Below are 16,200 nucleotides of genomic sequence, written 5' to 3'. Positions count from 1 at the left end.
GAAGATGGAGCAGCTCCGCAATCAAGCAGTTTCGGACAGCTTCAGCTGACACCGATAACAGCTGATTGGCAGGGGTCCTGAGTATCGGACCCCGATCAGACATTGACCTAGCCTACAGATAGGTCATCAATGAAGAAGTAGTGGACAACCTCTTTAAGTCAATGTAAACAGGCCATAAATTTAGTTTTCTTCTGCCATCATTTCTAGCTTGGCGATTGCCATGAACGTACTAGAGAAAGTTCTTCCTTCCTGAAACATGTTACACAACAAGCCGTCAACTTGCAGCGGACCATGAATGAGATCTACAAAAATGGATCTATTTCTTCCTTACCTAATGTCCAGGTATGCCTACTAGACTTACAAATGTTGTAAATATCAGCCTTTAATTGTAAATGTAGTGATACGGGGGAGCCTATAAAACATTATACATGGCACTGGATTCTGGGCCATATACTTGTGGAGTGCACCCCCAGAGAAATCAGTTTTACCCTTTAACTGTCACATTCACATGTGAATGAAAAATACCCTAAGGGTAGGCGCACATCGCGTCTTCTTCAGGCAGAGTCTACCTGTAACCTGACTGAAAAACCTCCCCATAAAACGTCAATGTCCAAACGGCATTGCTGTGCTCATGTTAAAATGTCACTTCTTAATAACTTCGCAGTTTGGAAATCCTGAAGCAGTTAAAAGAAGTGACATGCTCCTTCCTCAGGCCGCTCAGAATCAGCCGGCTCTATACACTCAAAGAGTAACCGTTGTTTTAACTTGAGTTTCATAAGTGAATAATACACATGAAAATAAGCAACTTTGTAATCTATCTTATCAGAGAAATCCACTTCTTTCTCCTCCTGGACTGGTCTTTCATTTTCAAAATCCTCAATTCACGGGTAAAATCTGACTTCAGTGAAGACAGACTTAACATTATTGAAACTTCTGGAATACAGATTTCACCTCTGAACTGAGAGTAAAAGACTAGTCCAGGAGCTGAAAGAAGCAGATTTCTCTAATAAGATAGATTACGAGGTTTCTTATTTTCATGTGTACTATTCATTTATGAAATTTAAGATTAAAAAGACAGTTTCTCTTTAAAGAACGGAGCCGGCGGTGAGGAGCAGCTGCAAGAACGGCGTCAAAATTTGCCAGCTAAGTGACCTCACCTTGGAAAACTGCACCTGGGTCTAAATACCACTGTGTGCACATAGTCTAATGGTGGTATTACACAAAATTGTTACAAAAAATACAGGTTTTATTTTTGAGGCAAAATTCACTGCACTTACAGTAGGTATTAGTTGTGAGTCAAATGGAAAATACGTAATGCACTACAGTGATATGTTGTATACATTTTTTTCACACTTTTAGTGTGTTTTTGTTTTGGGTTCCTTTCTTTTTTTATGAGTTTCCTATAGACATCACTACAAAAGAAAAACATAAAAAATGTGTATACAAAAATACCTCAATAAGACTTGTAAAAATGCACTAAAATCAAGCCATTTCTTAGAAATAGGAAAAAATGCAAAAAATTGATCTGTGAAGGAAGCCTAAATGTGCAGCCCTATTTGCTCTGGGGAGTTGTCACTTTTATATCGCTTTGGCCCCGGCCCCACTATCAGTATTTTTTCTCAGGAGTGGGAACCAAAACCAGGAGTAGAACAATCAGAGAAAAGGTATAATAGAAACAAGTCACCAATTCTGCATTTATCACCCACTCCTGGTTTTGTCTCCTACTCCTGAGAAAAAATACTGACCAAATACTGATAGTGGGGCCGTGGCCTAATGGCTACTATTTGGTAAAGAATGCTAAATTGAAGACACTTGGGAGAACTAATGAACTGCTTAGTGCAGGGCCTAAACCCATGTGAATTATATTTATCCACTTCACTTTAATCCATATTTTAGAGGATGTGGACACTCTCGGTAAGGGCAGGGACACACTGCCGTATTTCTCTTGGGAGGATCTCATGGTAAACCACGTACTGGCCGACACCTCTCCTGAACGGAGCTTGCAGCTGTATAGAAATCCATCAAGCTGTCATGCTCAGGTCAGGATAGGTGTCGGGCCAGTCCGTTCATTGCGACGCGATCATCGCACAAGTCATACGGCCGGGTGTCCCTGCCCTAACAGTTTTACACCTAAAGGGAACCTGTCTAATCTGCTGGCCGGATATTATAGAGCAGGAGGAACTGATCAGATTGGTCTTTTTGTGGGTAAAGTTTTAGTAAAACTTAATTGAAATCCCTGATGTTTATATACATAGATGTCTGGTGGGTGGTCCTATTCAGTGATTGACAGTTTTCCCTGTATGACTGTGCATGCAGTTGTCACTATTAGATGCCGACTGGACTCGTGTGTGTGTGTGTGTGTGTGTATGTATATAAACACCAGGGATTTAAGGGAATAAAATACAAGTTATACTGAATCTTTTCCAACTATCTTCTAAATCATTCAGCTACTCCTTATCTATATCATGCTGACTGCAGACTTGTAGTTTAGGACCGGATAACCCTTTTAAGTGCCATTCTATTTTACCTTAATAGTATTGTATTTCGTTGCACTGATTTCAAACATACTTTACATTCACAGATTGTTCCTCCAGGGATTGATACACTATTACAGCAGCTAAACCTTTTAAATGGCATTTTACGGATCAATGTTGGGTAAGATATAGCCTATTTTTTTTTTTCTTTTGTAGACTTTTTTTTAAATACTATACATTCAGAATGATGCACTGGAATTTTTCACACAATTTATTTCACTTAACTTTGCAGCATTAGTGAACAAAATGGTAAAGAAAACCCATCCGAGAAACAAAATTCCACAGACAGCAGTGAAGAGCAATCAGAAGAAATTTCTGGAGCTCAAAAATCAAGCACCGAGAATGTACAGGATGTGATAAAAGATCAGACCAAAGCTGGACAGGAAAAAGCAGGAGCTGAATACCAACCTCAAGATGCCACTGCAGAACAAGGTAAAGCTGAAGGCCAACCCAAAGATACCACTGCAGAACAAGGTAAAGCTGAAGGCCAACCCAAAGATGCCACTGCAGAACAAGGTAGAGCTGAAGGCCAACCCAAAGATGCTACTGCAGAACAAGGTAGAGCTGAAGGCCAACCCAAAGATGCTACTGCAGAACAAGGTAGAGCTGAAGGCCAACCCAAAGATGCCACTGCAGAACAAGGTAGAGCTGAAGGCCAACCCAAAGATGCCACTGCAGAACAAGGTAGAGCTGAAGGCCAACCCAAAGATGCCACTGCAGAACAAGGTAAAGCTGAAGGCCAACCCAAAGATGCTACTGCAGAACAAGGTAAAGCTGAAGGCCAACCCAAAGATGCCACTGCAGAACAAGACAAAGCTGAAGGCCAACCCAAAGATGTTACTCCAGAAAAAGATAAAGCTGAAGGCCAAGCGGAAGGTGACACTACAGAAACAGATAAACCAGAAGACCAACCCAAAGAGGCAACTGTAGAAAAAGACAGAGCTGAAAAAATCAAAGATGTCAGTGAGAAAAAAGATGATGCTAAAGATCAAATCAAAGATGGAGATGATGGACAGATTGAGGAGTGTAAGGAGCCTAAAGAAGAAGCTGAAGAATGAAAGGGTCACCATAAGGAAGCAACTAAAAATGGTGATGTCCAAGAAGGGATTAAGGAAGAAATTAATGTCACACACAGTAGAACAATATAGCCAGCTAAAAAAGATAATAAAGCTGATTGACAAAATGAAGGACCTAGAGATGTAAAGAAAGATTTGGCCGATGCTGAGACAGAGCAAAACTAACTAAATGACAAAGTGATATCTTTGAGCTTCTGATCTAGAAAACCAACAAATACTATATTAGGAATTCCCCCAGTGATAATCACAATGCACATTACCTTTTAGTTGGCAAGAAAATTCATTACCGTGCTTTTTTTCCAAGAACACTCAGGATTTCTGTGGTAATTATTCTCGGCTGAGTAATACCATGATTTTGGGCCTGAACTGCTTTTTCTTGTAATGTTACATACATTTAGCATGGCTTGTAAAATGTCGATAATGTCAGATTTTATATCGAGATTTTCTCACAATATTGCAACGACAAAACCCCTTTGTAAACATATACCGATAGTTCAGCTTATCTGTGCATATAACTCAGGGCTCCTTAAATATTGTGCATTCAATCCGTTGATATGTCAATTGAAATTTTGTAATTTTTTACAAGAATTCTTATGAAACACAAAAATCCATCCCAGTTACATAGTCCATGAACCTTATTAGGGACAAGAAAGTAATTCTGCAGCAAAGAACAGAAAAAAGTCCTATAAATGTCCGTATCTAGTGCCTTACTATTCACTGTGTTCTTGGGAAGGTAGGCTAGGGCTAAGGAAAAGGTATGTATTAATAAATTTTTATTATGATTAGTAACAATTATTAATGTAATCTAAGTGTTCTAACTTTTGCTAACACTATATACACATCAAGTGCAGCAATGCGGGTCAATGCAAACCAGGCAGATGAGCAGAGTATAAGTCATATCCAAAGAATATAGGACTAGCTGCTGTATCCCAATGTGTGTGTGTGTGTGTGTGTGTGTGTGTGTATATATATATATATATATATATATATATATATATATATATATATATATATATATATATATATATATATATATATATATATATATATATATAAATAAACTTCATACATAACTGTGGCCTGTATTATACTATAGCTTTTCTTTTTAGTTTTGCTACTGTTTAGATACAAAAAATGCCAAAACTGTGACCATATACACACGCACAGATGTTATAGCCAGGAATTGCCCACCAAGAGAGCTTTCTTTGAAATGATCCGCTGGACAATACAGGTCTGCCTTCTGAAACCCCCCCCAGTCATCGTCCGTTGTCTTTTTGGGGAAGTTGTGGTCAGCCAACATTTTCTTTCCGCAGCACATATTTGCCATTAAGAATCAATGGGTTCCCAAATTTGGGAGTCACCGATTCTTAGAGGCACTTCAGTTTGGATTTCATAGTTTTAACTTGCGTTCATACACAAATGGTATTAATCTTTACACTATAACCTTCTAGGAAACCTAAATCAAGATCTCAGTGATGCCCCTGTGCAGAGCTGTTGTGTACCCTTTAGGCATAAACCTTGTAATACATCTCTACAGCTAAACTACACACCTACTTCATCTGCAAAAGACCTGTAGGGATGGGCATGGGTTAAAATCCACTGATCTAGCGTCTTCATAGAGTTCAGTAGCTGGCACTGCTCAAATTTATAGACCGTATGAAACTACACCTTAAAGGGAAGCGGTCAACAGGTTTTTGCCACCTAATCTGAGAGCAGCATAATGTAGAGACAGAGACCTTGATTCCAGTGATGTATCACTTACTGATCTGCTTGCTGTAATTATTGCAGCAATTCTATCACTGGAGGTCTAGTAAACCAGGTACCATGTAGTCCTCCATATTCATGAGCTCTGTATAACTTCACCCACAACACTGGCAGCTTTCTGCCTATGCACAGTGTACATAGAAAGCTGCCAATCAATAGTGTGGGCGGAGTTATACAGAGTTCGGCATTCAGAGAACTGGAAGATCTGCAACAGGTAAAACACTGATTTTACTACGTCTATTTTCATATGGGTTACTAAAAAAACTTTAATTATGCTGTATGTGAACAGATTGATGACCTCAGATTTTAGGTAGGTTTAGAATGACAAATGTAAAATGGTTAAAACATTGTAGTTACACTGACACCAATCCCTTTATTTTTACTTTACTGCCTGCTGTAAAATCTACTTTTTGTACCCCTGTGTTATTTCTCACTGTAACCTGGACAGAATAGTTTTAATTTTCAGGAAATCTTACATTTACAATTTAAGAAAGTTCCAAGATGCCTTTTCACAAACAGAACTAGATTAAAGACTGCAGCTTTAAAAGAGATTAGGCTACAAAGAGAAGTAAGGATCACTATCCTACAAACTTACTGTTCAAGCAATACATAGCTAAAAGTAAGAAAAGATGGCTCATCATAGCAGTGACACACAACAATATTACTATAACGGTTTGGTAAATTGTTTTTGGCTTATAATCTTGGCAACAGTTACAAGTTTACATGTGGTGGTCACAGTCAGTTGCCTTTTGACACCATCTTTACAGGAATCAAGAGGCTGAACTGATGTGAGAGATACATCTTACTATGCAACGATTGTTGTGTTCTTTTTTCTATTGTTGTTTTTACTTCTTTTTTTTAATAAAACAATATATTTTTCGCTGTCTAAAGACTTTACTATGCCTACACGTCTATAATAAACCTGGCAGTCTGACCTTTTTTGTATTTTATTCATTGTATTTAGTGAATTGATAATATTACCGGTAATAGCACCGTCACTATAGATTACACTGCAGTGAATGGTATTTAACAGGGAAAAATGTAGTATTGGGTGAGGAACACAACGGGTGGTATATAAAGTATATATGATTTTAAAGACCGTGTAACCCCTTCAAATGCACTGATTTTCAAGATTTTGGCATGGTAAAGAACAACCCTGCTACATGTATAATATAGGGTCAAACAACCTATCGTAACTATTTTGTAATTTAGCTGGCTGTGGCTACACTGTAGTTGCTGTACCAAAGGTCTTTCAAATGTTTATTTAACTACTTCTGGACTGCCCATAGACTTTAAATGTCTGTGTAGTCCACATGTGTCCCTTCAATGATGTTTCAAAAAGTTCAAGCAATCTAATGAGCTTTCATAAGATTGTGAAGCTGTGGCAGAGGGAAGCTGACTGTCACACCACCAGACATCCTAGACACCAGCCATTACCATGTCTATCTTCTAGATGTCTGTAAACACAGAACTGAACTAGCATTGTGTATACAGATTAGGAAAAACTGACTGTGCTTCCACCTCCAAACCCTGTGATCACTGGGTGCAGGGAGGGAACAGGAGTTGCTAGGTCCTAGGAAACCCAGACAGCTCTGATATGCAGCCTGACAGCTGAAATTCCATTGTAGCTGGAGATAAAATACAGTGGCATGTAAAAGTTTGGGCACCCCTGGTCAAAATTACTGTTATCGTGAATAGTTAAGCAAGTTGAAGATGAAATGATCTCTAAAAGGCCTAAAGTTAAAGATTTTTTAAAAATCTTTAAATCAGCCATCAAGTGCGGGGAAAGATGGGGGCTCAGCGTTTGAGCTGGCATCAAAGGCAGGGACGTACGGTAAATATATGTCAAGGGGTAAGGACATGTACGATGAAACCTAAAAATGTCCCTGGTCAGGAAGGGGGTAAATAGCCCAGTCATGAATTGGATAAATGATATCTGGACATTCTCCTTACAGTCTGCTTTAGGAAATAATATAACATAATAACACATTCATAATAAAACAACAATTCAACAACATCTTTTACTAGAACACTGCATGGTGCTGTTTCTCTGTCATTATCCCTAGAAATGTATCAATAAATTGACAACTGAGTGCAACCAAATGGAGGTGTGTCCCTACACAGGATAACATTGTCCAATCACTACTGACAATTTCAGACTATTTTGGGACACATCTCTTTGACAAGAGGAATGGTGACATCCAGTTGTCAATTTATTCATAGATATTCAGGAGGAATAATGGAGGAAAGGCACAACATAGAGTTATGAGAATAGAGGTTTCCCAAATTGTTATTTCATGAGGAATGTAAGTACCGGTATTTACTAAAACGGACATGTCAGAAGAGCTGACCAGTGAGCTGCCAATAACATGCAAAGTAATGGACTGCTATGAGTGACGACATACTCAGTACACCACTGATGAGGCTAGACTGCTCAATCACTGCACTAGGACAGGAAGAAAAACTCTATACTGAAACAATATTGTCAAAACCATTTATTTACAATGTAAAAGTAATACAAAATATTACCAAGATGAAAAAATATTACCATTTTCTTTTTCTTCCCCGCTCTTAGTCTGGAAATGCTATTATCAAATCTCACATCAGAAATTGATGACATGGACACAATAAACAATAAGGGGTTCCTGGCAATGTAATGTCTCAGGTAGGCACTAGAGTTCACACAGGCACCGGGTTCTTGTGTCCAAACAGTGTGAGGTTTATTAAACTACATAAACTTTCACAGTTCTCAAATGAAAAAACAGCCTTTTTCGGCACAAACGAAATAATGAAAAATCACAGCGATACAGGTTTTGCTTTAGGCTCAGTGTGATCACCATTACTGGTTACTCTCCAGCTCCAGCACGTCACACCCACCTGAGCCAACCCAGCTGCCTTTTATAGGACCTGCAAGCCCTGGATTGGAATGTATGGGCGTGACCATTCCCACTCAAGCTCTTTTGGTCGCTCCTAAATCCAGGACCCAGAATCCTGTCCACTAAAAATCCTCTTGGTAACTTCTTGTTAACGGAGCACTCTCTTCCAGGACTTACATCACAGAGATCAGGCTCCTTAGTGACACATAGGACTTTACTTACTATTTTGCTACAACATTTATACTAAAATAACTTCATATACTCTCCTCTACAATGGAACACTAACAAGGAAAAGTTGTGGAATTAAAGAAATCACAAAATCAATACACATATTAATGCTATGAAAATGACAGAAAAATGGAAAGAAAAATTTCAAAACATTTTGATTTATTCAGTATCGAGTATGAGCCACATGCAGAAATATACACACTTTACAACTTGGCTGCTACCTGTGAGGTTATTAATGGTTGTCTGAGGAATGTTCTGCCACGTTGAATGAACTTGGACACACAAATCATCAAGATCCGCTGCTGGCAGCTGTTTTTGCAATTGCCAAACAATGACATCCCAGTTGTCCTCGATGAGAGACAAGTCCGAAGACACTGCACGACATGGTAACACGTTTAGGCCACACAGGCTGCTCACAGTAGCACAAGGAACATGCAACCCAGTACTGTTGATTTGAAAAACGGCTCCTGGAACAGGATAGCAGCTGAGGCATGTAAGTGCATGTACTTCTGCACGTGGCACTTATACTCAATGCTGAATAAATGGAGATATTTAAAAAATGTTTCCATTTTGTCATCATTTGCATATCTTTAACATATCTATCCATCCTGTGAACAATACATGTGGCCCAGGCAGGTGTGAAATTGAACAATGCCCTGAGCAACTCAATGGCAGACCCCATAGTGTGAAAGTAAATAGTGTCATACAAACTCTATGCACTGCCAGTGTCTTAGGTAAACTATTCCTGAACAATTCACCTCCCCCCAACTGTTACATTTGAAATTCTGGTTAATATGGTTTCACATATGTCTTGCATTGGTGACCTGTGTTCATGCTTCTGTGGTGGAAGCAAAGCTGAACTTTGGCTATGTTCACACATCATGTTTTTTTCAGTTTTTTTTGTGCCTAAACCAGAATGAGATTTTTTTTTCTCTGAACTTTATGTACATGCATAACAGAGAAAAAAGGACAGTGAGAAAAACGCTGAAAAAAAACGCACAAAAAAAAGCAAAACAGCAACAATAATCCTGAACAACCTCCTGGCAAGAGATCAGGTTTTGCTGCAGAAAATGAATGCTGAAAAAACCATGATGTGTGAACATAGCCTTATGGAACCAGGTGTGTATGGAGGGATCTGCCATGTCTTTATACTTGTACGTCTAGTACATCAGGTAAACCAGACTCCACTTCTGGAAAAGCTTCTTCACTGGCGATGACTCAGAAATAACCCAATGTCTTTCTGATGATATGCATCTACTGAAACAGTCACTATCTAGTGGGGCAGAGAATTATTTCCAGGTCTTCACAGTCTTGGTATTTAGGTTCATCTTGAGATAGCCATGTTTCTTTAGGTAAACGTTTCAGTTCCGCCATAGGAAAGCTGTGAATGGATGTGTCGTTGAAAACATCACTGTAGTGATTACTTTCTGGAAATGGCATTTCTTCTACAACTTGTAAACTCTGTGGAAATACAAAACATTACTAGCAGTAGCGGAGCTTCCAGAGACATGGGGCTGGGCCTTGAGCTACTACTGCTTCGCATCACAATTAGCCACCAGTAGAGGGAGCTTGGTGTAAAGAGATTTGTGGAGATCCTACTGAGCTCAGTAGGAGCTACATAAATACACATAGAGTGCTCCCCCCAGTGGTGGCTGTAGGAGTTTCATCAATTATGAAATCATTTCATCAATTACGAATCATTATGAGAAGTGAGGCAAAGGTTTTGAAGCTCTAGATGAAAAATTGAAGCTGCAACTTCCTATAAAAGAAACATTACAAGAATACAATGAACGCTAAGTTGATGGAAAATAAAGGACACGTCAGGGGTCATTTTAAATATTGCAAGATAGCAGTTAGTTACTATGATTTTTGTATACACCCCTGAACAGTAACCCACAATAAACTGCTCCTCAGTGTCCCTCCTCCCTGAGAACATCTCAAACTGCTCAGTACAAGCTGCAGCTCTCAGTCAGGCTGGGTGGGCAGAAACATAATATACTTGGACTCAAATTTAAAAAAAAGTATTAGATGGCTTTCTGACATGGATTTTCAAAGTAAATACACCAGCCTCATCAGTTTTAAGAGATTTACTTAATAATTATGCAGTTATTCTTGTGAAACCTGGTAAGATATACATTTTAGCAATTTATCATGTACCCAAATAAGAATGATGTTTCCATCTTCTGCCAAACCATGTTTAATCTTGAAACATCACAATTATATATAGTTGAAGAAAAAGAAGGAACGGAACATATAGAATCTGTATAGGAGATACTGGTCATAATGTCAGAAAAACAACAGTCAATGAAACCTGACCCTTCTGCTCTGCATTTTCTATCTGAGCAATCGATCATCAGATTAAATACTGGCGATCCAAAGTCCAGAAATAACATAAGATCTTAAAAAGTCTAGAATGGTAGATATTATGGATTTTTAACACTACACTGTGTTCCAAATTATTATGCAAAAAGTGTTTAGGAGTGATAAGGGAAGAATTTTTTTGTTTGTCAGTTAAACTCAATGATGGCGATGTGTGTCAGGGCTCTTTATATCACTGTAAGCAATTGCAGACACCTGTGCTAATTAGTTTGGCAGGTGTGTCCAATGAAAGGCAAGACTACTTAAGAAGGCTCTCTCACATTATTAAGCAGCCTACATTTTCTGCCAAAATGGGAAAGAAAAAGGATGTGTCGGCTGCTGAGAAGCAACAAATTGTGGAGTGTTTAGGTCAAGGCATGACTACAATCAACATTGCCAAGACACTTCATCCTGATCATCGCACAATCAAGAAGTATGTAGCTGATTCACAGTACACACGTGTGCGTGCTGATAAGGGAAAATTGAGGACTCTTTCCTACAGGCAATTACGTCAGGTTAAAAGAGCAGCGGCAAAAAAGCCTTGTCATAGCAGCAGACAAGTTTTTGAAGCTGCTGGTGCCTCCAACGTCCCCCGAACAACAAGATGCAGGGTCCTTCAGAGGTTTGCAGCTGTGCATACGCCATCCTGTCGACCTCCTCTATCCACTGTACACAAGCAGAAACGGCTCCAGTGGGCCAAACAATACATGAAGACTGACTTCAAAACTGTTTTGTTCACCGATGAGTGCCGTGCAACGCTCGATGGTCCAGATGGATGGAGTGGAGGATGGCTGGTTGATGGATACCCCACGCAAACACGGCTACAGCGCCAACAAGGAGGAGGTGGAGTAATGTTTTGGGCTGTAATCATGGGGAGAGAGATTGTCGGCCCCTTTAGGATCCCTGAAGGGGTAAAGATGAACTCCATAATGTATGTTGAGTTTCTCAAACAGCACTTCCTGCCATGGTTCAAGAAGAATAACCGTGTATTCCGCAGCAAGATCATTTTCATGCATGATAATGCACCGTCTCATGCTGCACATAAAACATCTGCATCTCTGGCTGCTATGGGCATAAAAGGGGACAAACTTATGGTGTGGCCCCCATGCTCCCCTGACCTCAACCCCATTGAGAACCTCTGGAGCATCATCAAAAGGAGTGTCTATGATGGCGGGAGGCAGTTCACATCTAAGCAACAGCTCTGGGAGGGTATTCTGTCCTCATACAAAACAATTGAAGCAGAAACCATCCAAAACCTGACAAATTCAATGGACGAGAGAGTTCAGAAGCTCCTTTCGAACAAGGGGTCCTATGTGCAAATGTAACATCACCTAGAATAAAGTTTTGAGTTGAAAACTGTTTGATTTCAGTTTGTAATAACCTGCTAATGCTTATAATTTCAAAAATGACCATTTTTTATTCTTTATTAAAATGAAAAGGTTGAAAACTCTGCTGTGCATAATAATTTGGAACATGCATTTTGAGTGCAGTTTGAGTTTTTTATTTTTTTAAAAATATACTGTTATCATAGGCAGTTTGTACAAAAACCTTTCAATTGTACTCTAATAGTTATTTGACTGGAAAATTACAATGACTGCAATTCATATAGGTAATTTGGGAAAATCTGAGAAAATATTATTTGCATAATAATTTGTAACACAGTGTAGATTAATAGATAGGCTGCGGAATATGTTGGTGCTATATACAGTGCTGGCCAAAAGTATTGACACCCCTGCAATTCTGTCAGATAATACTCAGTTTCTTCCTGAAAATGATTGCAATCACAAATTCTTTGGTATTATTATCTTCATTTAATTTGTCTTCAATGAAAAAACACAAAAAGAATTGTCCTAAAGCCAAATTGGATATAATTCCACACCAAACCTAAAAAAAGAGGGTCGACAAAAGTATTGGCACTGTTTGAAAAATCATGTGATGCTTCTCTAATTCGTGTAATTAACAGCATCTGTAACTTACCTGTGGCACCTAACAGGTGTTGGCAATAACTAAATTACACTTGCAGCCAGTTAACATGGATTAAAGTTGACTCAACCTCTGTCCTGTGTCCTTGTGTATACCACATTGAGCATGGAGAAAAGAAAGAAGACCAAAGAACTGTCTGAGGACTTGAGAAACCAAATTGTGAGGAAGCATGAGCAATCTCAAGGCTACAAGTCCATCTCCAAAGACCTGAATGTTCCTGTGTCTTCCGTGCGCAGTGTCATCAAGAAGTTTAAAGCCCATGGCACTGTGGCTAACCTCCCTAGATGTGGACGGAAAAGAAAAATTGACGAGAGATTTCAACGCACGATTGTGCGGATGGTGGATAAAGAACCTCGACTAACATCCAAACAAGTTCAAGCTGCCCTGCAGTCCGAGGGTACAACAGTGTCAACCCGTACTATCCGCCGGCGTCTGAATGAAAAGGGACTGTATGGTAGGATACCCAGGAAGACCCCACTTCTTACCCCGAGACATAAAAAAGCCAGGCTGGAGTTTGCCAAAACTTACCTGAGAAAGCCTAAAACGTTTTGGAAGAATGTTCTCTGGTCAGATGAGACAAAAGTAGAGCTTTTTGGGAAAAAGCATCAACATAGAGTGTACAGGAAAAAAAAAAGAGGCATTCAAAGAAAAGAACACGGTCCCTACAGTCAAACATGGCGGAGGTTCCCTGATGTTTTGGGGTTGCTTTGCTGCCTCTGGCACTGGACTGCTTGACCGTGTGCATGGCATTATGAAGTCTGAAGACTACCAACAAATTTTGCAGCATAATGTAGGGCCCAGTGTGAGAAAGCTGGGTCTCCCTCGGAGGTCATGGGTCTTCCAGCAGGACAATGACCCAAAACACACTTCCAAAAGCACTATAAAATGGTTTGAGAGAAAGCACTAGAGACTTCTAAGGTGGCCAGCAATGAGTCCAGACCTGAATCCCATAGAACACCTGTGGAGAGATCTCAAAATGGCAGTCTGGAGAAGGCACCCTTCAAATATCAGGGACCTGGAGCAGTTTGCCAAAGAAGAATGGTCTACAATTCCAGCAGAGCATTGTAAGAAACTCATTGATGGTTACCAGAAGCGGTTGTTCGCAGTTATTTTGGCTAAAGGTTGTGCAACCAAGTATTAGGCTGAGGGTGCCAATACTTTTGTCTGGTCAATTTTTGGAGTTTTGTGTGAAATGATCAATGATTAGATTTTTGCTTCATTCTCTTTTGTGTTTTTTCCTTGCAAGCAAATTAAATGAAGATAATAATACCAAAGAATTTGTGATTGCAATCATTTTCAGGAAGAAACTGAGTATTATCTGACATAATTGCAGGGGTGCCAATACTTTTGGCCAGCACTGTACATAAAGATTATTATTATTAATATTGAGTAAGATAGTTAAATGGAGTTTACCTTATATATATAAATGTAATCTCTCTGCAGGATTCTGGAAACCAACCTATAATATAAGATCACGGTGAAAAAGGAAATATACTCTTCTCAAACGAATAATGCGGCAAATTACTCAAATTACTTACCGTTCTTCTATTCCCTTGAAACTATTGCCAATGATGATCATTTGTGACAAAGCATCACTTGACCAGTTCCTCCATAGCAAGTTATTATACAGCGCCTTGCCACAATGCAGCATAAAGAACACGGTGGGCTTTCGGACAGCATGCTTCCCCTCCTGTAATGGAGCAGAAACACATCACAGCCTCATTGTTCGCGTGCATCAGCAACAAATGCAGATAACAGCGACTGAAGGTTTTAAAGATATAAGATGATTCTAATGGCTGCTATACACATTAGACAAAAGTCATCAGAACCTGTGAATATGTGTAGGGGGACCTCCTGACTTTTCCCTGACACATGATGTTGGGGGGGAAGAAGGATCCCTGGATTTCCAACGATACATTTGTCCTCCAGGAGATAAGCGGATAGAAGAGTCTGGTAGCGGCTCGCTAACAGAGAGCACAAGAGCGCTCAGAAGAGCCAAGCATTTCTGTGTATAGCGGAGTCAGGGAAGATAGTCATCAGCCAAACCATTGTTCGGACAATAGTTATCTCATGAGTATTGGGGTCTTTAGGCCTTATGTACATGACAGATCAGTGATACGTCACTCAAATTTATGGGCCCCTTATATTGACCCTCTGATAAAATAAGGAAACTAAAAGCCTGTTGCTACCAGATGGGTGTAACAGTGGTTTAACCCCCTCTTTTAGATGAAATATACATGATCGCATGGCCAATCCAAGCATAGATATTAATTAGGGGATATTTATTAGGCTTTACTCTTGTAATCTATCTGGAATTGACAAAACTTACTTCATTTTTCATCACACGTGTCAGCCCTAGTTCCTGGAGTACAGCGATCTCCAACCGAGAAAATATGGGATCAAAAACATAGCACTGGTGTCTGGGGATCTGAATGGAGAAAAAGAGAGCAAAAACACCGAAATGATGTCAAGGTCCAGACCCATCACTATAATCTGATCCTTCTGATTTATGTCACTGACGCCCTTGAAATCTCCATATTTCAACCACAAGGACAAGGACAAAATAACTGTGGAGAGAAAACAAGAGCCTAGAACACTACATGCATTATGTGCCCTAAGAGATGATTTCATTGTCAGCATTATCCAGTGGTGGTCCACTATAAAGACAGCAAGAGATTATGGTGCGTATTAACTACAGAGTGCATTATTCCTTTGGGTAATCCATAATCTGAGAATTTAAAGAAAGTCCAGCATCACCAGATATATAGTTATGGCCGAAAGTGCTGGCACCCTTGAGATTGTTCCAGAAAATGAAGTATTTCTCCCAGAAAGTTATTGCAATCACATGTTTTGTTATACACATGTTTATTTCCGTTGTGTGTATTGGAACAACACAAAAAAAACAGGGAAAAAAGGTAAAATGGACATAATTTCACACAAAACCCAAAAAGTGTGCTGGACAAAATTGTTGGCCCCATCAATGTAATATTTGGTTGCAAGCCCTTTGGAATAAATAACTGCAATCAATCGCTTCCTATAACCATCAACATGATTCTTACTCCTCTCAACGGAAATTTTTGACCACTCTTCTTTTGCAAACTGCTCCAGATCTCTCATATTTGAAGGACGCCTTCTCATAACAGTAATATTAAAATCCCTTCACAGGTGTTCAATGGGATTTAGATCCGGACCCATTGCTGCCACTTCAGAACTCTCCAGTGATTTCTTTCTATCCATTTCTTGGTGCTTCTAAGTATGTTTGGGGTCATTGTCCTGCTGAAAGAACCATGACCTAGGACACAAACCCAGCTTTCAGACACTAGGCACTACATTGTGACCCAAAATCCTTTGGCAATCTTCAGATTTCATGATGCCTTGCAC

At 39.5% G+C, this 16,200-nt stretch overlaps 2 protein-coding genes across 3 annotated transcripts in view; one reads left to right on the top strand and one right to left on the bottom strand.

The window, feature by feature from the left end:
- LOC141258089 (clustered mitochondria protein homolog) overlaps positions 1–4,609 on the top strand; it is a 45,306-nt gene extending 40,697 nt beyond the window's left edge. Inside the window, exons 24-26 of the mRNA XM_073673100.1 lie at positions 208–342; positions 2,582–2,655; positions 2,767–4,609. Of these exons, the coding sequence (XP_073529201.1) occupies positions 208–342; positions 2,582–2,655; positions 2,767–3,592 (1,035 nt within the window). The 3' untranslated portion in view covers positions 3,593–4,609. The remainder of the gene's footprint in view (positions 1–207; positions 343–2,581; positions 2,656–2,766) is intronic.
- Positions 4,610–8,069: 3,460 nt separating this feature from the next.
- SRRD (SRR1 domain containing) overlaps positions 8,070–16,200 on the bottom strand; it is a 51,436-nt gene continuing 43,305 nt past the window's right edge. For both annotated transcript variants that reach the window (XM_073673086.1, XM_073673092.1), the window contains exons 5-8: positions 15,149–15,247; positions 14,358–14,509; positions 14,233–14,278; positions 8,070–9,939 (exon numbers count right to left, since the gene is read on the bottom strand). In XM_073673086.1, the coding sequence (XP_073529187.1) occupies positions 9,748–9,939; positions 14,233–14,278; positions 14,358–14,509; positions 15,149–15,247 (489 nt within the window). In that variant the 3' untranslated portion in view covers positions 8,070–9,747. The remainder of the gene's footprint in view (positions 9,940–14,232; positions 14,279–14,357; positions 14,510–15,148; positions 15,248–16,200) is intronic.

The sequence above is a fragment of the Phyllobates terribilis genome, unplaced genomic scaffold (assembly GCF_046119375.1).
Source record: "Phyllobates terribilis strain yellow unplaced genomic scaffold, ASM4611937v1 Scaffold_1__5_contigs__length_1240528914, whole genome shotgun sequence".
In the NCBI taxonomy this organism is placed as follows: Eukaryota; Metazoa; Chordata; class Amphibia; order Anura; family Dendrobatidae; genus Phyllobates; species Phyllobates terribilis.
Note: the sequence above shows the minus strand (reverse complement) of the source record. Positions and strands in the feature narration are given on the sequence as shown.